The sequence below is a fragment of the Aquarana catesbeiana genome, linkage group LG02 (genome assembly GCF_042186555.1).
Source record: "Aquarana catesbeiana isolate 2022-GZ linkage group LG02, ASM4218655v1, whole genome shotgun sequence".
NCBI lineage: Eukaryota > Metazoa > Chordata > Amphibia > Anura > Ranidae > Aquarana > Aquarana catesbeiana.
The window spans coordinates 534,159,961-534,182,254 of record NC_133325.1 but is presented as its reverse complement, the minus strand read 5'-3'; the positions used below and the strand labels follow the sequence as shown (position 1 = coordinate 534,182,254).

Here is a 22,294-nt window from a genome sequence, read left to right as displayed (position 1 = left end):
CTACTATCTTTAATTTTCTGTACTGTCAGGAGTGTTCCGATTCCATTATCCCTCCCCTCTCTTCCTGGAACAAAACCTACTTGATCTTCATGTATTATATCATTCATTATTGTTTTCATCCTCTCTGCAATTACCGCCGAAATTTGGTGTCGGTATTTAGGAGCAAAATAGGTCTATAACTGGAGCAAAGTGTGCTGTCTTTCCCCTCTTTCGGAATGATAGTTATAGTGGCCTCCAACGCCTCCTTACGCATCTCCTATTTATCCCCAATCTCATTCAGGTAGGCACACAATTTGGGGATTAATATTTCTTTAAAGTTTTTGTAGTATAGCGTCGTCAGACCGTCAGGGCCAGGACTCCTTACGGCCGGTGATTCTTTTAGGATTTTTATTATCTCCTCTTCTGTTATGGGGGCCTCTAAATAGCGGAGTTTATCCTCTGGGATTTTGTTTAAGCAGGTGTCCTTTAAAAAGGCTTTTATTTTCTCCTGTTTCTGTTCTACCTCTACTATTGTATCGTTCTTATTAATTGAATAAAGTCTCCCATAGTAATCTTGAAAGGTCTTAGCAATTTCTACCGTTTTGTATACCAGTTCCCCTGTACTTGTTTGTATCGTCTCTATATAATTTTTTTGTAATTCCTCTATTTTCCAAAAAATAAGTGTTACAGTTCAGTATACACAACAAAGAAACATCATACAGCTTATATGTATATAATAAAACAAAGATAGAGATGAGACTTTGACAGAGTCAGATGCCAATACAAGAGTATATAATAACATTTCCCTTGGTTACACAATTTGTGGGACAAGTATGGAACATAATTAAAAAAAAAAAAAAAAAAAAAAAAAAAAGGAGTCTTGTAAAATAACTGTCTAGTTGCCCAACCAGGGAGGTTTCCTGAGAGTGACCCTTTTTAATCAATTAGATCGTATAACTGACATGACCAAACAGTAAATAAAATAAAATACCGTATTTATCGGCGTATAACACGCACCGGCGTATAACACGCACCTCAATTTAGGAGGGAATTTTAAGGAAAAAAAACTTTTAGGAGGGAAGTTGAAGGGAAAAAAACTTACATTTAAATGCCCATCATTGCAGCCTTCTCAGTGCAGCCTTGCCCCAGTCCAGCCTTGCCCAGTGCAGCCATGTCAGTGCAGCCTTGCCAGTGCAGCCATGTCAGTGCAGCCTTGCCAGTGCAGCCATGTCAGTGCAGCCATGTCAGTGCAGCCTTGCTAGTGCAGCCTTGCTAGTGCAGCCTTCCCCAGTGTCCAGTCCAGCCTTGCCCCAGTCCAGCCTTGCCCCAGTGCAGTCTTTTGAAGCTCAGAGGCTTCAGCAATCGCCGACCGCGATTTGAAAATGGCGCCGCCGGCGCCGAAATACACAGAGCCGGTCCTCGGCTCTTCTCGGCGGCTCTCGTTTACTTTCGGTTCAACTCGAACGGTGAGCGGAGCTATCCGAAACTAGCCGAGTATACTCGGCTAGGTTCGGGCGGCGCTCGAGTGAAACCGAAAGCCGCCGAGAAGAGCCGAGGACCGGCACTGTGTATTTCGGCGCCGGCGGCGCCATTTTCAAATCGCGGTCAGCGATTTTTTAGTTCTGACAGGTCAGGATCGCAGGGGATCGGCGTATAACACGCACCCGCGATTTTCCCCTGATTTTAAGGGGAAAAAGTGCGTGTTATACGCCGATAAATACGGTACTCTCCACTGACCAGGGATAAAAATTCCCTAGAAAGCCAGCAGAGTCCAACTATGGGATACTACCAAAGTGCGATGTAGACTACAACATATCTGACTAAACCTTCCCAAAGCTGGAGGGACATGAGGGGGGGGGATAAAACAAAAAGAAAAGGAAAGGGGAGGTGTGAGGAAAGCAGGGGTAAGAAACAGAAGAGGAGCATCTGGGAGGAGAGCGAGGGTAGAAGAGGAAGGATAATGAGGAAGAGAGAAAAAAGGTAAGGACCAAAAGCGGCGGTGAGGCCCCCCCGCCCGGCGGGGTCCCCAAACCGGGGTTCATTCAAACTATGCCACCTCGCGGAGGTATGCCTCGGAGTAGATAAAGTGCTGCCAAGGACGCCATGTCTCCCGAAAGGCCTCCTGCCTGCCGTACAAGGTGGCAGTAAGATCTTCCATATCACGCAGTTCATTGACCTTGGCATACCACTGAATTTTCGTTGGTGGGGTCTCTGATCTCCAAGATAAGGGAATACAGGCCTTAGCAGCATTCAGTAGCTGTATAGTAAGGGAGGCTTTATATTTCTTGATTGGTCGTCTAGAGAGGTGCAGCAGACATGCCCCAGGATCCCCCTCCAAAGTGGCACCCGTCAGGTGTTCGATCGTGCGTGTCACCTCCCGCCAGTAGGGTTTGATCTTGGAACAGTCCCAAAAAAATGTGGAACATTGTTCCTTCCCCCGTCCCACAGCGCCAGCACAGACTTGGGACCTGCGGAAAAAAACGATGCAGAGTGGATGGCACTCTGTACCATCTAGTCACAATTTTGTAACATGTCTCCTGGACCCTGGTGGCCAGAGAAGATTTTTGGGCAAAATGTAAAATCTTTTCCCTCTGTGGTTCATCAAAGCGAACTCCTAAATCGTCCTCCCATTTAGCGAGGAAGGGGGGGATAAACCCCTCTGCTGGAGAAATCAAGGAGGAATAAATTAAGGATAGAGAGTGGCGTATGGGTTCCCTGCGGTGACATATTCGTTCCAACTCAGTAAGTGGGCGTGAACTGCCCAGAGTCTGTGCGCATCGGCATAAAAAGTTACGCAGTTGGAGTCAGCTCAAAAAGTCCAGTGGCGGGATGGCATCTTCCAATCCAGCAGCCGCATTGAGCTGGCCATTTGGTCCAAGAAAGTCGTGAAGGTGTGGCCACCTACCCTCCACTGACAGGGACCTATAAATTGGACCCTGGCAGCCAGGTGGGAAGTCTGGGTTGCCTAAAATCGGCACCATGGGGGAGGGCATGAGGGATATTGAGGTTTTTGCGAAAGGTTTCTCTAGCGACTTGCAATGTGCTTCCTAAGGTAGGGTGATCGACAAGCGCCTTTGGGATGGGGATGGTAATCCACGGCCAACTCTTGGCTGTGCCGTCGGAATCCTCCAACCCAATGTTTTGCCTCTGCATGACAGTGCCAGTCAATTAGTCTGGTAAGGTGCGTTGCCCTATAGTAGGCTTTCATGTCTGGGAGTCCAACCTCTCCCCTGTGTTTTGCCATATGGAGTAGTTGCAATTTAATGCGTGGCTGCCGGTGCGACCAGACAAATTCTCGGAATATTGCGTCAATTCGCTTAAAAAAAAAAGAGGGTGGGAGACAGATAGGAAGGGCTTGTAATAGGTAGAGCACCCTCGGCAGTGCGGTCATCTTGATGGCATTACCATGTCCAAACCATGTTAAAGTAAGGGAGTGCCAGTGATGTAGTTCTGTTTTGAGTCTATGAAGCAGTGGGGTAAAATTTGCTTGATTGGCGGGGTCTGGGGTAATAGCCACTCCTAGGTAGGGGATGGCGTTGGTTGCCCAATGGAATTGGTATTCTAAGCGCAGTTGCCGAATTGTGTTCGAACCCAGTGTAATATTGAGCAGGGAAGATTTGGTCATATTTATTTTAAAAAGGGAAAGAGCCCCGTATTCCTGCAGGGAATGAAGCAATATGGGGAGTGAAGCGAGGGGGTCTGTCAGAAAGAAAATGAGGTCATCCGCAAAGGCAGCGACCTTGTGCACCCCAGAGGATTTGCGAAAGCCCATAATGTGCAGATTTGCCCGTATCCTACAGAGCAAAGGCTCCAGGGTTATAAAGATCAAAGGGGACAAGGGACAGCCCTGTCGAGTACCGTTTTGAATATTAAAATAACCCGACCTAGTCTCATTACCTTAACCGCGGCTGCAGGACAGGAGTAGAGTGACAATATCCAACTGAGCATCGAGGCGCGAAGACCAATATGCTCTAAGGTGGCCCTTACAAAAGTCCAATCCACCCGGTCGAAGGCCCTCTCCGCGTCTGTTGACAGCAGGAGAAGGGGTCGCCGTGATGTCCTAGCGGCGTGGACAAGATTAATCACCCTAATGGTGTTGTCGCGGGGTTCTCGCTGTGGCACAAACCCTGCTTGGTCTTTGTGGATTAGGCTCGGTATATGCAGGAGTAGCCTGTTTGCCAGGATCTTGGCAAATAGTTTCAAGTCAGTGTTCAGTAGAGCTATCGGCCGATAGCTCCCACAGCGAAGTAAATCCTTCCCTTCCTTTGGAATGAGAGATATGTAGGCTCTAAGGGAGTCTATGGGGAAGGAGTTGCCTTTTGTAATTGAGTTGAGTGCAGATACTAACGGTTTAGAGAGTGTCTCAAAAAAGGTCTTGTAATAAACTGGTGTAAGGCCATCAGGGCCTGGGGCTTTCTTTGGTTTTGAGCTTGCCAGTGCAACACCCAGCTCCTCCACCGTGATGGGTTCCTCCAATTCCTCCAGAACACCGGCCGAAAGGGATGGCATGCCCGAAGAGGCTAGGTACGTGTAGGGGGTGAAACCCCCGGCGGAGTTAGGATCTTCGGGAGGGGGCTTGTCTAAGTTGTAAAGACCACTATAGAACGAGCGAAACTCCTCTGCCATGTCGGATGATGTAAACACCTTCCGGCCAGAAGAGGAAAAAATGTGGGAAATGTAGGTTTTGGTATAGGGGCCTCGTAGCGCTCTAGCCAAAAGGGAACCACGTTTATTGGAGAATTCGTACATCGTACGCCGTGCCCATGCCAATTTCTCTTTCGTTTTATGTAATAGGAGTGTGCAAAGTTCTTTGCGTGCTTTAAGTAACTCCTGGTAGATGGAGCGAGCTAGACTAGCCTTGTGGGAGCACTCTAAAGTCCGAATCTGAAGGAAGAGCTCCTCAAATCGATGAGTTCTCTCCCTTTTAAGACGGGCGCCAATTAGGATGCCCCTGATAACCATCTTATGCGCCTCCCACATCACCAAAGGATTGGGGACTGAGGCTTCATTTAAAAGGGAAATATTCCTGTAACTTGGCCTGTACCTCCGCGCGAATCTCCTCAGATTGCAGCAAAGTCTCGTTTAGTCTCCACGAGGGTGGGGATTTGGTCATTGGTCCCAATTGAAGCGTCAGGTGTATTGGAGCATGGTCCGATAAGATGACATCAATGGAAGATTCCACCACCCTTGTCAGGTCCCTATGGGACAAGAGCAGATAGTCCAGTCGTGAATATGAATGATGAACTTGTGAAAAGTAAGAATAGTCTCTGTCTTGGGGATGCAGTAGGCGCCACGGGTCTATCGACGTAGGGAGTGGAGGTCGGATTTCAACCGTTTAAGGCGGGCATATGAAAGATGGGAAGCACCCCGTGAAGTATCCAGCAAGGGGTCCATCGCAAAATTCATATCGCCCCCAAAAATGAGCATCCCTTCTGAAAACTCCAGTAGCTGTGGTATTAGCCCGCACAAAAATTGTGCATGATCTATATTGGGAAAGTAAACATTGGCAAAAGTGACCTGCACGTCGAAGACCTTTCCCTTGATCAGGAGATAGCGGCCCTGTGGGTCTACCCGCTGCGCCCCAAACGTCCATGGTACAGACTTTGCCACCAAAATGCTAACCCCCTTAGATTTGGAGATGGGCGATATAATGTGGTATGCCATCGGGAATGATCTGTTGGTCAATTTAGGAATACGGTCACCATGAAAGTGAGTTTCCTGTAAAAAGGCAATTTGAGTTTTACTTCTGCGCAAATCAGCTAAAAGTTGAGATCGCTTTTCCGGGACATTAAGGCCACGTGCATTGAGGGAGGTTACCTTTAGGAGACCCATTGCGGCGTCTATTACTCCGAACGAAACTGCGAGCAAAATGAGGGCAATCACTTTTAGCTCGCGTCCCCGCCCAGCCGGGGGACAACACCACTGAGAGAGAAAAGAAAAGGGGGGGATAGAAACAAGACAAGGAAGAGGGGGAGCAGAGGATTGGTGGAGGGAAGGGAGGAAAGGGGGAATGGGGTAGGAAAAAGCTAAGTTAGTAATATAATTACTCTGTGGACTCCCGGTTAATACACAAAAAAAAAATAATTATATAGCAACCGGGAGGCCGCCCTAAATGGGGGTGGTCAGTGCAGCCAGGATCGCTATGTGTCAGGTACTTATATAACCTATGAAAATATTACAAAGAAATTTCCTGTGGAGAGGAGATGCACTAGGTAGAGACATTTAGAATCATATAAACTGAGTAGAACATAATAACCATCTTAAGAAAAGAAAAAGAGAACAAAAATAGACAGAAACAGAAACCAGGGCGCCAGTGTGTTTCTGGCATGCATGTGTAACAAGGCAAAACCGATTCTCTAGAGTCGTCCGGCGTTGATGCACTGCCGAGGTGACTTTTAGACAGGAGGATCCCGAAAACGCCTCGCATACCTCTGGGCTAGACCCAAGCAGGGAACTCCACATCCCATCTGTCAGTGCATCAAGACCGTGTCGTCAGAGGGAGAGCAAGGGCGCAAGCACCCTACCTACAGAAACATTACTCAAACATAACATAAAAGGAGAGAATGTGATGCCTACAAAGAAAAAATAACTCCCCCACATGAGCGACTTAGCAACCTGAGAAAGTATCACTGATGGTTTGGCCCAAAAGCGACAATGCCCATGCAGATCCGCCCACAGCCCCTAACAATAGCTTGTCAAGACCTGATGCGACCCGCAAACACATCATAAGCAATGGATCCCCCCCTCACCCAGCAAAGCCCAAAAAGGGAACAAGAATAAGAATAACAAATGGGAGACATATTGGGCCAGGCAGTGTTGGTAAAGATGATAAGGAACCCATAAAAACAAGTCTCCTAAGCATAGTTAAGTTCTTGTGCGTCAGCTGAAATGTTCCTGGGTAGGTCGCCAAGATAGGGGGAAGGTGGGGGATGCCTGTAGACATGGAGTGCTGAGGGTCTTACCGGTACCTGTAAATTGGAGAGCGTTTAGTCCTCGGAAGAAGTCGGATGTGATCTGACAGCTTCTCGGTTTGGCGGGCGAGATCTTGAACGCCTGACCCTTTGTTGTCGGGGGACAGCTGGACCTTGTGTGTCCTGAGAGAGCAAATAGTCGAACCAGTTAGGTACGTCAATCGCAGGTCTGGCAATGAAATGAAACAGGGCAGCGAGTTGGTCCGGCGTGCGAAGATGGAATTCAGATCCTTGTTTCTTGACAATTAAATGGAAGGGGTGACCCCAGCGGTAGGTGGCATCAGCCTCGCGGATTACCTCTAGCAGAGGTCGCATTAACCCACGCATGACACGTGTTTGTCTCGAAATATCTGGGAAGATCCGGATGGAGGCCCCGTCAAAGTCTATCGGGCCCCTCTCCCATGCTAGGCGCAGAATGTCCTCCTTGATTGTAAAAAAGTGCACCCTGCATAGTACATCTCGGGGGAAATCAGGATCAGCCGATGACCGCTGTGCTGAAGAAGGGGCCCTGGGGCCCGGGATACGATGCACCCTATCCAGTTCCAAATCAGCGGTCGGTGGTTTATCTAGGACCTGGTTTAAAATGGCAACGACAGTGGACCGGAGGTCAGGGCCCATAGTAGCCTCTGGAAACCCTCTGAGGCGCAAATTGTTCCGTCTGCTCCTGTTTTCGCCGTCATCGAGCCGCAGATGAACATCCACAAGATGGCGGCGGAAAGCCCTGTGCTCTGACTCCAATGATGTGATGCAGGCTTCTGTAACTGTTTGAGAGGACTCAACAACAGTTACCCGCTCCTCTACTGTATCCACTTGCGGTTTTAAATTATGCAGTTCTCTAGTGAGGGCATTAACAATGGAGGTTGCCATTGCGTTTAAGTCCTGTTTGGTAGGCAGGCCTGACACTATGTCCCGCAGTGAGCCCTCAACTAGGCCGCTCAGATCCCCTGTGCTGTCTGAAGGTAATGGGGTGTCCACGGGCATGAGAGCAGGGGACAGTATGGGTGAAGGTGCCCTGTGTGGTAGAGGGGGAAAGTCCTCCTCCGCTGCGGAGGTTGCTGCCTGTGTGCCCATCTTACTTGTAGCTGCGGCGCTCGCCGTGTTAACTCGTGGCGGCGCCATCTTGCTCCGTCCAGCCGGTGAGGAGATGTGTTGTTGCCTCAGGAAATAATGGGATATTTCGAGTCCCCTCCGTTCCTCGGTGGCCGGCGGGTGTTTGCGGCCCCCTGGCATGTGAGGATGGCTTGACTGCTCGGTTCTACAGGTGATTCACAGCCCGTTCTAGTGCAGAGCTCCCGGCAGCGCGTCCTCACGCTTCCATAGCTAAGCCACGCCCCTTCTCTCTATATAATTGACTTTTTTTTTTTTGAGTACCTTCGTCAGATGTTTCCCCAGCTTATTACCCCATTGGTACCTTTCTTTCTTGATTAGATTGTAGGCCGTTCGCATTTCCTGCTCTATTACGTCTCTCATAGCCTCCCTTTTTCGACTTATCAAAGTTTTTATAGCAGTTTCCCATCTCTTTTTATCTTATGTTGCTGTTCTAATTCATATATTTCCTTAGTTAAGGCTCTTTTATTCTCCTTAGTCCTATTTTTCCTTTCTGTACCGGCCATTATCAAGATACCTCTAATATAAAAGCCTTATGGGCTTCCCAGATTGTGGCTTCTGACATACCCTCCGTGTCCTAAAAAAACTGCTCTAATTCTTCCTTAATTCGCTCTTCTGTTCTTTATCATATAGCAGTTCTTCATTTAGCCTCCAACTGTTACTCCTTATTTGGGCCTCTCCTATCTTTAGTTGTAATATCACCGGCGCATAGTCCGAAAAGGTTGTTATTCCAATATTTGTGTTGACCGCTGCCTCCAGCAGCCTATGCCCGATCAAAAAAAAAAAAAAAACCTATTCTGGAATACGTCCCTTGTACAGGGGAGTGGAATGTATAATCCCTTGCCTTGATGTGTTGCGTCCTCCACACATCTACCAATTGGCATTGGTGCATTTTTTTTTAAATGTATTCTTCACTGCCATTCCAGTCTCCTGTACACACGTAGTATCCTTCCTTGGTTCTAAGCAGAGGTTAAAATCCCCCACCATGATTGCCCTTCCTTTCTTACATTCCATAAACTCCACTATAGCACCCGTTAAATATCTAATGGGGTTTTTATTAGGGCCATATATGTTTGCCAGGGAGTATTCGGCTCCATTTAGTTTTCCTCTCAGAAATAGATAGCGCCCATCTGGGTCCATCTTTCTCTCCTCTATGTCGAACCTCACCACCCTAGCAAACCCTATGGCTACTCCCTTGCTCGACTAATGGGAGAATCCTCATAGTACCATAACGGAAAATCTTTTGAAAATATCCTGTGGTTTGAACCGGAAGAAACAACAACTCCTGCAACAGTACCACATTTGCTTTAAGAAGTTTTAATTCGCTTATTATGTTGGCACTTTTTATAGGAGCATTTAAACCGCTTATGTTATATGAGATTATATTTAAGCTAGACGTCATTACTCATTTGTGGGCACACTCTATCGGGCACACCGAGTAGGAGAAAAAAAGGAACAAAAAAATACAAAAAAAAACAAACAAAGGAGGATCAGTTCTACTTCCTTCCGAGTAGGTGCCCCTTCCTATTCATTCCCTACCCTCTCCTTCTCGGGGCCCCCCCTTCCTGAACGAGGGCATTTGGCCTCCCCAAGGCACCATGAACCGTGGCCCTCCATACTCCTCTCGGCCTTACGGTTCGTCCCCCTAGAGGTTGAGCTCTTCATGTGATTGTTGGACAGAACCGATACTCCCCCTAATTTTGGAGGCTCCTATACCCACCCCACTCCCTCCCTCTTTCTCTCTCCCCCCCCCACAACCATTCCCGGTCCCCCTTCATCTTCTCATATGTTTATTGCCCCTCTCCTCACTCTATTTCTTTACTGCTGACAGTTTCTTTTTCTGGGCTGGTTGCCACGCCTGTTGTTCATCCGTGTTGTCTGTATTTTCCTGTTTTTCCCACCAACCCGGTATTTCCACTAGAGGGACCTCCAGTCTATTACAGAATTTAGCCGTATCTTCAGGGAATCTTAAGGTTGCTGATCGTCCCTCTTTGCATCCAATTAGGCAGGCTGGGAAACCCCAAAAGTATTGGATGTTTTGTGTCTTGAGTTGTTCTAGTAGAGGTTTGTCTTGCAATCTCAGGATGAAGTTAGATCACTGGGCAATACAATAAAGAGGAAATCTACTAAGTTCCCACCCCTACATACTAATCCTAAAATACGGGCCTTTCTAACTCAAACGAGATTGAAAAGACTACCTTGCTGAGATCTACATGTGCTAACTTGAGCTATGCTCAAAGGGCTGCATTGGATAATCTCAGCAATCAGTCTGAGATAGTGATCAAGCCATCGGACAAGGCTGGGAATGTGGTAATCATTGTCGAATTACAATACAGGAATATGTGCTGGGATATTCTATAGAACAGAGCCTGGTACAAACCTATATCCGAAGATGTCAACTAGATTCAACCAAGAATACAATGACATTATACATTCCGCCTATACAGATGGGATTATCACTAAAGACATCTTTAAGGGTATCCAAGTCCTTTTTCCCAGGGTTCCCACATTTTACGCCCTTCCAAAAACACACAAAAGCTTGACCCCCCCCGGGACATCCAATAATTTCAGGGGTGGAATCAAAAACCAAGAGAGAACCAGTAGATTCATAGATGCTCATCTGCGTCCGCATGTGGTCACTCTACCATTGTATATCATAAAGATATCTCAGACCTTTTGAAAAATCTAGATGGTCTATGTGTGCCACAAAGCTGTCTGTTGGTTGCAATTGACATTGAGGCTCTCTATTCATCCATCCCAAATCAACATGGTCTTCGAGAAAGGGGTCATATGTCTGACAAACTCAATGAATTCATTTTGCAACTCTTGTCTTGTATCCTCACTAAAAATTTTTCTTTTGATGGTTCCCACTTCCTGCCAATTATTTTATTTCTGAAAAATAGTTTTACGCACATATTTTTCTAATTTTACTTCACCAACTTAGACTATTGTGTTTTGATCCATCACATATAATTCAGATTAAAAAAAACATTGAACTAAAGGCTGCAATGTAACAAAATAGGTAAAAAGCCAAGGGGGGTGAATACTTTTGCAAGGCACTGTATATATTTGTTTCCATCTATCAAAGTATTAAGCATTGCTTGGTTTTGCGAGTAATACGCATTATTTTAACTGTTCTAGCTCATCATACAGTTACTAGTATTGAAAGATTACATTCCCTTATCTACACGGTGATTATTGATTCTCATTGTGGAAATTTCCATTTGTGGATGCTTTATGCTGACAAGGTAGTTGTATGTGTGTTAAGTGTATGTCACTCGACAACGGCTAATGTTTTTTTATCTACACATGTTATTGTTACACAATGTCTGATTGATGTGCTTTACTATAGATAGTGAGACCCGTTCCTTCAAAAAAACCCTGAATGTGTCCTGACGAAGCAAAACAGCGAAACGCGTTGACGCACAGAGGCTCACTGTTGTCTATATGGTGTCAACATCTGTTACGCTATACATTCATGTTAATTGTGTATCTTTCGATACTTGCTATACGTACGATTGTTATCAATAAAAAAAAAATTTTTATATACTCTCGTCCATTTTGCCTCTAAAGTCCGATCTAGGGCCATCTTTGGTCCTCCTTTTCTCTTAAATTTACCCCTTACTACGAAAGTGGCTTTAGGAATGGTTTTCTAATTCAGAAGATGGGGAGCGATGTGCAGGAGGAGTACAGAGCGATATGGTCAGGTGACACGGGGAGGGACTTGGCGGGAGCAGGTCAGGTGACACGGGGAGGGACTTGGCGGGAGCAGGTCAGGTGACACGGGGAGGGACTTGGCGGGAGCAGGTCAGGTCACACGGGGAGGGACTTGGCGGGAGCAGGTCAGGTCACACGGGGAGGGACTTGGCGGGAGCAGGTCAGGTCACACGGGGAGGGACTTGGCGGGAGCAGGTCAGGTCACACGGGGAGGGACTTGGCGGGAGCAGGTCAGGTCACACGGGGAGGGACTTGGCGGGAGCAGGTCAGGTCACACGGGGAGGGACTTGGCGGGAGCAGGTCAGGTCACACGGGGAGGGACTTGGCGGGAGCAGGTCAGGTCACACGGGGAGGGACTTGGCGGGAGCAGGTCAGGTGACAGGGGGAGGGACTTGGCGGGAGCAGGTCAGGCGACACGGGGAGGGACTTGGCGGGAGCAGGTCAGGCGACACGGGGAGGGACTTGGCGGGAGCAGGTCAGGCGACACGGGGAGGGACTTGGCGGGAGCAGGTCAGGTGACACGGGGAGGGACTTGGCGGGAGCAGGTCAGGTGACACGGGGAGGGACTTGGCGGGAGCAGGTCAGGTGACACGGGGAGGGACTTGGCGGGAGCAGGTCAGGTGACACAGGGAGGGACTTGGCGGGAGCAGTCAGGTGACACAGGTAGGGACTTGGTGGGAGCAGTCAGGTGACACAGGTAGGCGGTAAGCTTTGAGCTCATTCAGCCTTACTGGGTGTAATTATGAAAAGCAAGACATCCACCCCTCCCCCACATAACACATCCTGGTGATCAAAAGGAATGTTGCAACTGTGATCAGGTGACCTCAGATACATACTGCACCATAACAATAATCTGATCATTGGAGCTTCTCCTCTGCCAAGCTCTGAGTAGATACATCTCCCCTAAATCAAATCACTTGTCTGTGTATCTTCTGCTGGCCGTCCTGTGAGTTCACTGCACCATGCGTTTCCTCCAGTCACATTGATCTGTGGATCACACCCCATGATGAAAAACATCCCAGGAAAGGCAGCTAATCCTGGGAGAGCTGGGGAAGAAAGAGGGGAGAGGAGGGGGGATGTGAAATGTGAAGTACACAGAATGCCTGTCTCACGCTTGGTGCATGAGATATGTAAATCACCTGTCACTCACAGCACAGGGAAGAAAGGACTGGTATTTCTATGTCTTTCCGTTTTTATCTCACTGAGAAAAGATAAGAGTATTCGCGGCAAGACTGGGCACAGATGACATGAAATCCTATACTGTATAAGGTTCAAGACTTAATTAAAAAAAAAAAAAAAATTGGGTTTACATCCACTTTAATTATGCCTTGCACATTTCCATGTGGTCTGTTCACTGCCAGATTAAAAAAAAGCCCATACAAGTCACCTAAAGCTTGCTGACCATCAACGCTTTTTTAAATGAATATGAACAGTGGCCCAAGCACATCATGGTCATACCTGAAAGTTCAGTAGCCCATCTGTCTGCATCAGCATAAACAAATTCTAGGTCTGGAGATTCTGAGTAGCCCTGCAATAAACAAAAAATTATAAGTAACTATAAAGCACAGTTTAAGTGTAACAGCATTTAGGTTTATAAAAGATAAAAGCACAAAACCTAAAAGTGGGTGCAAAAAAATGAAAAGTTGATTAGAGTTATTGTAAAGGTTCACTTATTTTTTTCAATAACAAGCATGTTATACTTACCTGATCTGTGCAATGGTTTTGCACAGAGCGACCCCAAACCTCCTCTTCTGGGGATCCCCATCAGTGCTCTTGATTCCTGCTCCCTTCCAAGTGCTGAGAATGGATGCACTTGTGCGGTCTCAATCCTGAGCCAGGCTGTGTGCGTCTATTGACACACACAGCACTGCATGGCCCTAACCCCTGCTCCCTTCTCACAGGAGTTGGCAGCAGCAGGAGCCAATGACTCCCACTGCTGACTCACGTCCTGAGGGGAGAGAGAGAGAAGCGCTACTGCTCTTGCGTACAGTGCTGGATCGAGATCAGGCTCAGATAAGTATTTTGGGGGGCTGGGGAAAGCTGAACATGAAAGGTTTTTTTTACCTTAATGAAGAGAATGCATTAAGATTAAAAAAAAAAAAAAAAACACGTTAGCCTTTATCTCATGATAACCAATCAGAAAACAACTTTCAGCTATCAGGATATACACTAGTCCTGAAAGCAGATTTCTAATTAAAAAGAGAAATGTGGCCAAAGCTTGTTCGGCCATACTTATGTGGGTCACAGGAGTGTACATTTGCACTCCTGTGCCCCAGAATAAGCCAACGGCAGGCTAAAGTCTGCTGTAGAGATGGTAAGGCCTGGAACTGAAAAATTGGGAAAAACTATTTTTTTTTTTTTCCCCCAAAAGGTTTTCTTTTTGTTTTTTTTTCCCCAGAAAAAAAAAAAAAAAAAAAAGGAAAGAAGTGTGGAATATGTTCTTTTACCATGACAAATAATATAACTGACATAGCATTCAAACTATATAACATGAAGACCTTAATGAAAGATATCTGATAGTTTATGTAAAGTCTTAAATTGTAACATGTTCCCTCAACTGAAGACAAGCAAACCCCGGAATACAATTCAAGTAACACTGCACTACTTAAGGTGGAGTTCCACCCAAAAATTGAACTTCCACTGTCCGGATTCCTCCCCCCCTCTGGGTGTCACATTTGGCACCTTTCAGGGGGGAGGGGGGGAGCAGATACCTGTCTAATACAGGTATTTGCTCCGACTCCAGGCAAAAGATCCGCGGCAATCTACGCCGTGTCTGGGCTCTTCTCCGTCCCCCACTGTCTTCTGGGAGACACAGGTCCCAGAAGACAGCAGGGACCACTGAGAACACACAGCGTGACTTGCGCATTCACAATAGGTAACCAGGCTGTGAAGCCGCAAGGCTTCACTTCCCAATTCCCTTACTAGCAATGCTGGTGCCTCCACCCGGAGCTGAGGGATGGGTCGGGTAAGGACATCACGGGCGGCCTGGCTGCAGTATTTGTAGCTGTTGACAAATTTTTTTATGCATTTCTGCCAATAGGTGGCACTGTAGGGGAAAGGCTCCAGTTTACCTTGCCTATAGTTGGGCAAACTGTACCTCCTATAGTAGTATAGGGTGATTGTTGGGATACAGAAGATGATGGGTTCTATCATCTCAGGCCTCGACAGGTAAGAAGGTAAATTTGACAATTTAGTTTACCTTTATAACCTTTAAATTATTTAGATTAACGTTCTCCACCATCACAGCATATTTACCTATAGTCTGGTTAGTAAAGTGTTTTTTTCTTTCCTCCTCTCAGTAATACGATGAGACCAACATCTAGAGTTTCTTCCACAGTGCAATTTCTGCTGAGAGCAAAGTTGCAAATATTGTAAGAAAAAAAAAAAATAGGATTTTTATAACAGCTTACCTGTAAAATCCTTTTCTTGGAGTACATCATAGGACACAGAGCCTCAAGTATTTACTTAACGGGTTACAGGCCACCTTCAGGTGTTGACACTGGTATAGCCAACCAAGGAAGTTTACTTTCTATATCTCTCTCCTTCCAGGAGTACCTCCGTTTTTGTAGCCAAGCAATATACTTACAGAGGGGCGGGAGCTCTGTGTACTCCAAGAAAAGGATTTTACAGGTAAGCTGTTATAAAAATCCTATTTTCTTTATCGTATATCATAGGACACAGAGCTTCAAGTATTTACTTAGTGGGACGTCCCATAGCAATGCTACTTGAGGGGAGGGAGACACAACCTGTAGGGCACCCCCAGACCTGAGGACTTATACTGCTGCCTGCAGCACACTGCGCCCGAAGGCGATATCCTCATTCCTTCTTACATCCACTTGATAAAATTTCATGAATGTATGGACCGAAGACCAAGTTGTGGCCTTGCAGATCTGAGCAAAGGAGGCCTGGTGACACACTGCCCAAGAAGCACTAACCGCTCTGGTAGAGTGCGCCCTAACTTGAAAAGGGGGAATCTTAGCCCTTAAATCAAAAGTTTGAATAACTTGCCGAATCCACTTAGCAACAGTGGATTTTGACGCTGCCTGTCCTATCTTAGGACCCTCTGGCAGAATAATTAAGACATCAGTCTTACGAATCTGAGCAGTTTTCTTTAAATAGATTTTCACTGCTCTCACTACATCAAGACAATGTAATGACTTTTCTTCCCTGGAACATGGTTTTGGGAAAAACAATGGCAGGACAATATCTTCATTCAGATGAAAGCCTTAAAGTGGATATAAACCCAATTTTTTTTATGTCATAATGTAGAGTATAAGATTTCCTATCATTTGAGCCCAGTCTTGCCACAAAGACTTAATCCAGCTCTGAGCAATCCTCTTTTATTGTTCAGTGAGATAAAACTTGACAAACAGAAAAACTTTGTCAAATCCTCCCCCTTGCTGTGAGTGACAGGTGATTTACATATCTTATGCACTAGCCTAAGACATGCATTATTTTTTAATTCCCACCCCACTCCTTTCTTCAGCAGCTCTGAAAAGATTGGCTGTTCCACACCTCAGCATGATTTGGCATGCTGAAGTCATGTGGTTACTTTCCTGTCTTTTCACTGGATGTTAGAGATCATAGCAGATGTTCAGTGTAAGAAATACACAGAAGAAAATGCATATTGACAAAGGGAGTGTAGGAGGTGGGCGGGGAAGTCTACTGCCATCACGACTCCACCCACCGAACTCCAGACAACAGACTCACCCACAGAATCTGCAGTTTTTCGGGTCTCATAACAGACAGAGGGGAGACATTTGACAGGTAAAGATACATGCAGGAGGCATGTATATCCTTATAGATAACCCCTATGGCAGTAGTTAAGAAAGGATGACATTGGGTTTACATTCACTTTAAACCACTTTTGGCAAAAAGCCTAGACGAGGGCGTAATACCACTCTGTCCTCATGAATAATCAAATATGGCTCTTTACAAGAAAGAGCAGCCAATTCTGAAACCCTCCTGGCTGAGGATATAGCAACCAAAAATATCAGCTTCCTAGTCAGAAGGACTAAGGGAATATGCTGTAATGGTTTAAATGGCTGTTTTTGTAACACTGACAAAACTAAATTCAAGTCCCAAGGGGTTAAAGGTGATTTAACTGGCGGATTAATCCGCATCACCCCTTGCATAAAACCCCAGACTAAAGAATGCGTTCGCAATCGGTCTTTGAAATAAAACTGATAAGGCTGGCATTTAGCCCTTAATAGTACTTAGGGCCAACTTCATCCCTACGCCCAATGGTAGAAAGGCAAGGATTCTGCCTATAATATATCTCCGAAGGTGTCAACCCTTGGATTCACACCAGGAAACATAGGTTTTCCAAACTCTCTAATGTATAGCTCTGGAAGCTGGTTTCCTTGCATTGATTAAAGCTGAGATAACTGACCTGGAAAGCCCACGTTTCTTCAGAATGTGGGTTTCAATAGCCAAGCCGTTAAATTTAGCGTTCATAAAGTAGGATGGAATATCGGCCCCAGCGAGAGCAGCTCTGGCCTTGGTGGGAGAGGCCAAGGACCCTCCACTGCCAGCTTTATGATCTCTGCATACCATAACCTTCTGGGCCATGCTGGTGCTACCAGAATTACCGGCTTTCTTTCCAGCTTGATTCTGCAAAGAAGAAGTCGAGGCAGCAACAGAATCGGGGGAAAAGCATAGATCAGTGAAAACTTATCCCACGGGGTTACCAGCGCATCTGTTCCATATGCAAGTGGATCCCTTGTTCTGGACACAAAGTTGACTAACTTGTTGAATCTGCACACTAGAAGATCTATGTCCGGAGTCCCCATCTTTGGCAAACAGCCCGAAAAACATTGGGGTGAAGAGACTATTCCCCTGGGAATAACTGCTTGCGACTTAGATAGTCTGCCTGCCAATTTTCTACTACCGAAATGAAAACTGCTGATAGGCATGGGACATTCCTTTCTGCCCACGTTACAATATGGTTCACCTCTCTCTGAGATGAGAGAGTCTTAGTGCCCCCTTGGTAATTGATATATGCCACAGCCATGGCATTGTCAGATTGGATCCTGACAGGACAATTCTTTAACCTGGAGGTCCAGGTCTTCAGAGCCAGACACACTGCCCGAATCTCTAGGATGTTGATGGGCAGGGCTCTTTCAAGTTTTGACCACTGTTCCTGGACAGTCGTCTTTTCTAGTACCGCTCCCCAGCCTGAGAGGCTGGCATCTGTCGTTACTACTTTCCAGATAATTGGTCTGAAGGATTTCCCTTTCAGCAGATTCTGGCTTCGTAACCACCAACTGAGGCTTTGGAACACTCTTGGGGACAGCCACACTGGCAAGTCCAAAGCTTGGATCGTCTTGTTCCAAGCAGAGAGGATACTGTTTTGCAACAGTCTTGAATGGAACTGGGCATAGGGAACTGCTTCGAATGAAGCTACTATCTTTCCTAACAACCTCATGAAAAGGCGAATTGAAGGATTTGCTTTTGACCTGACCATCCGTACCAGCTCTCGTATGGAGCTGATCTGTGCTGAAGGCAAGAACACCCTTTTCTGGGCTGTATCTATGATCAGGCCTAAATAATCCAGCCTTCTTACTGGTTTTAAGGAAGACTTCTCTAGGTTGAGGATCCAACCGAGACTTTCCAGGTAACTGGTTGTAATGCGTAAGCTTTGCTTTAAGCGAGTCACTGACTGGTCTATTAACAATAGATCGTCTAGGTACATCAACACTGTTATGCCCTGTGCCCTTTAATCTGGCTAGAGGTGGGGCCAGTATTTTTGTGAATACCCGTGGTGCTGTGGCTAGCCCAAAGGGTAAGGCCGCAAACTGAAAGTGCTGTTCTACTTCGAATTGCAGAAACCTTTGGTGAGCGAGAAGCATTGGGACATGCAGATATGCATCCCTGATGTCGATGGACACCAGAAGTTCTCCCCCTTGTAGGATGGAGACCACTGACCTGATCGACTCCATGCAAAATGAGCGGATTTTCAGGAACCGATTTAGATTTTTTAGATCCAGAATGGGTCTGACATCTCCATTCGGTTTTGGTACCGTAAACAGGTTTGAATAGAATCCCAAACCTTGTTCTTCTGTGGGGATCTGTAGGATTACCCCTTGAGTCAATAATCGGTCTAATGCTTGAAACAGGGATTGTCTTTTCCCTGGATCCTTGGGAACGTTTATCTCAGAAAATGAGATGGTGGAAACTCCCGAAACTCGAGTTTGTATCCTAGGGTCACTGTGGAGAGAGCCCATCTGTCCTGAGTTTCCCTTTGCCAGTCTTCTGCGAAATGCAGAAGTCTTCCCCCCACCTTGTTGAGGGGAGACGCCTCTTCATGAAGAGGCCTTAGTATTCTGTTTTGCGGCTCCGAGTCTTCCTTGGAATCTGATGGTGTAAGCTGTCACCACTGCCTAAAGGCGGATGCACTTGGCGCAGGAGAGAAAGTCCGTTTAAATGAAGGACGTTTATACTTTCTTTTGATTGGCAAAAGAGTACTCTTTCCACTGGAAATTGTCGATGTATTTATCCAAATCATAGCCAAATGGTCGCTCCCCATGAAATGGGAAACTAGACAGAAGCTGTTTGCAGGGTGCTTCGGCAGACCAACCCTTTAACCAAAGGGTCCTATGCATGTGTACTAGTATAAGCGCAAGGCGAGACGCCTGGTGAATAGAATCTTTCATAGCATCTACGGCAAAACATAATGCTTTTGGTAATTCGGCCAACTCCTGGGCCTGTTGTGCAGGGAGCTCATTAAGGCCCTCTGTGAACTGGTCCTTTAAGGACTGACAGATGCCTATAGCTGCAATTGCAGGCTGAGCAACAGTACCTGCTAAAGAAAAAGAGGATTTTAACAGGAATTCCAACTTTTTATCTGTTGCATCCTTTAGCATTTACGCAGTGTCCACTGGACAATTCAAACTTTAATTCACACTGGAAATCGCAGCATCCACTGCTAGAACTTTCCATCTTTTGGTGAATTTTTCCTCCATGGGATAGAGAACTGAGAATCTCTTTGGACGGAGAAAATGCTTATCCGGATGATTAGATTCGGTATAAATAAGTTTCTCTAGTAATGCATGGACAGGAAACACATGCACTGGTTGTGAAGGTTTCAAAGAACCTAAAGAGGAAACCAGACTTTCAGCTGACTCTGTTCGGGGTAGCATGAAAGTGGAGCGAACCATGTCCATAAGGGTTTGTACCTCAGATTGCGTAGCTGAAACATCAGCTGTTGCTTCCTCTGCAGAGAAATAATTGGTTTGTTTTTCCCGATCGTTTGAAGGTAATAACTCATCCTGTCCCCACTGTTCCCCTGGTAAAGGGTTTGGAATGGGAGAGAGTGATCTAGCAAGCTTCCTATCCCCCTCAATGGAGGATGCGATTAAAGCGGCTAATCTTCCTTCTAAGCTTTGCAGGGCAGAGGAAAATACATTTTCAGTCACGTATACAGGGGCTGAAGTGTGAAAAGCAGTTGCACCACCAGCCGATTCCAATGACTTACCCTGGCTTGCCATGTCAAGTATCTCCGGAGAGGATGACAATGTGGAGGCATGACTGGAGTTCCCAGCACCTGGGGTGGTTTTGGTGCTTTAGTAGTAAGCCTTGAAGCCATAGTGCAAAGCACAAAAGCAGAGGCACTCTAAGAACTGTTCTATTTACTTGAACAATAGTAGGAAAAACAATGGCAGCATAGACTAATCTAATGCCAAAAAGTCTTTTCCTGTAATGCAATGCCTGTGTAAACCCCTCACGTGCACCAGCGCTCCTGTGTCCTGTGGCAGACTTGCTTCAGCTGCTCGGATAGACACTGTTTCCAGAGCATCAGCTTTTTAGCTTTTTTCAGGTGTAAGACTGATTGTGCGCTGTGTGTTTGTAAGGACGCAGAGTCTGCACACGGCGCCGACGCTTAAGCCATGCCCCTTCCCCCGCCCTCCTTCCTCTGACGTCAGCCTTGTGCGTGCAGGGGCTTTGGTCTGAAACACACACCAGAGGAGGAGAGGAGACTGCAGCTGTGCCGCGGCGTGTCTCCGTTACTTTTGCGGCTATGGCAAATGTTTTCCTATGTTTAGCAAGAAGTCACCCCATACGCCCTGGGGGGGGGGGGGGGGGGGGCGTTTTATACAGTTTTATCAGTTCTTTTATGCTTGGTTAACATAACATGTAACCCCCCCAGCCTATCAGTTTCCCCCTTGGGGGGAGAGGAGACAGACACGCTGTTGTTAGCACTTTAAACAGGGTATTATACATTTTTACTCCCTCTAGAGGAACTTTTTAAAAGGCATTTCAATATAATTGAAAGAAAAGTTATAGGTGGACTTTGCGGTTCCTATGCTTTCCTCTTACCTTTTCCTCGCTGCAGGATACTGCTGTAAACAGACAGATCCAAACTTCATCCATCACGGCGAGCATCGTGGTTAAACCTTCAGACTGGGGCCCTTTAATAGGTGTTTCCCTCCTTTGGACCTTGTATAGCACCCCTCAGGACAACTTTAGGCAATGTAGCAAGACCAAAAAGAGTCCTGGTTCCTAGGGTCCAGCCCTCAAAAAAGAGCATTACAGGCAAAACCTCGTTCTTCTATGCGAGGCCCAGGTACCATCCTGGAGCCGCAGAGGCGGGATGGATCCGGTTGTGGAGGCTTTTTAAAACCAGCATGACGAACACTGACGAAAAAAACTGAGGTACTCCTGGAAGGAGGAGGGGTTATATAGGGGAGTCAACTTCCTGTATTGGGTGTGCCATTGTCAACACCTGAAGGTAGCTATAACCCACTAAGTAAATACTTGAGGCTCTGTGTCCTATGATGTACGATAAAGAAAAATATTCTTTTGCAAATGCTACAAGGACAACAAAACACATCCTTGCATGCCAGGATATGCCCTATAGATATTAACCGCTTGCCGACCGCCAGATGCTCCGTGATCACGCACACACAGGATCTTGTCACGGAGAGGTAGAACGGGGAGATGCTTTTGTAAACAAAGCATTCCCTGTTCAGCCTAGTGACAGGACAGTGATCTACTGCTCTCTGTCATCGAGAGCAGTGATCACTGTCCTGTGTGTTCAAGCCCAGCCCCCTCACAGTTAGAATCACTCCCTAGGACAAACTTAACCCCTTCACCGCCCCCTAGCGGTTAACCCCTTTACTGCCAGTGTAATTTACACAGTAATCTGTATAGCACTGATCGCTGCATAAATGACAATGGCCCCAAAATAGTGTAAAAAATGTCCAATGTGTCCGCCATAACGTCGCAGTCACGAAAAAAAATCGTAGATCGCCGCCATTACTAATAAAAAAATAATAATAAAAATGCCATAAAACTATCCCCTATTTTGTAGACGCTATAAATTTTGCGCAAACCAATCAATATACGCTTATTTCGATTTTTCTTACCAAAAATATGTAGAAGAAAACATATCGGCCTAAACGGAGGAAAAAAATATTTTTTTAAAATATTTTTGGGGGATATTCATTACAGCAAAAAGTTAAAAAATTGCTTTTTTTTCAAAATTGACGCTTTTTTGCTTATAGCGCAAAAAATAAAAA

The 22,294-nt window shown here is 46.2% G+C and overlaps 1 protein-coding gene across 1 annotated transcript in view; it reads right to left on the bottom strand.

Annotated features, from left to right (window-relative positions):
- Positions 1 to 22,294, bottom strand: part of STRIP1 (striatin interacting protein 1) — a 614,942-nt gene that overhangs the window by 520,765 nt on the left and 71,883 nt on the right. The window contains exon 2 of the mRNA XM_073615854.1: positions 13,233 to 13,302. Within this exon, the coding sequence (XP_073471955.1) occupies positions 13,233 to 13,302 (70 nt within the window). The remainder of the gene's footprint in view (positions 1 to 13,232; positions 13,303 to 22,294) is intronic.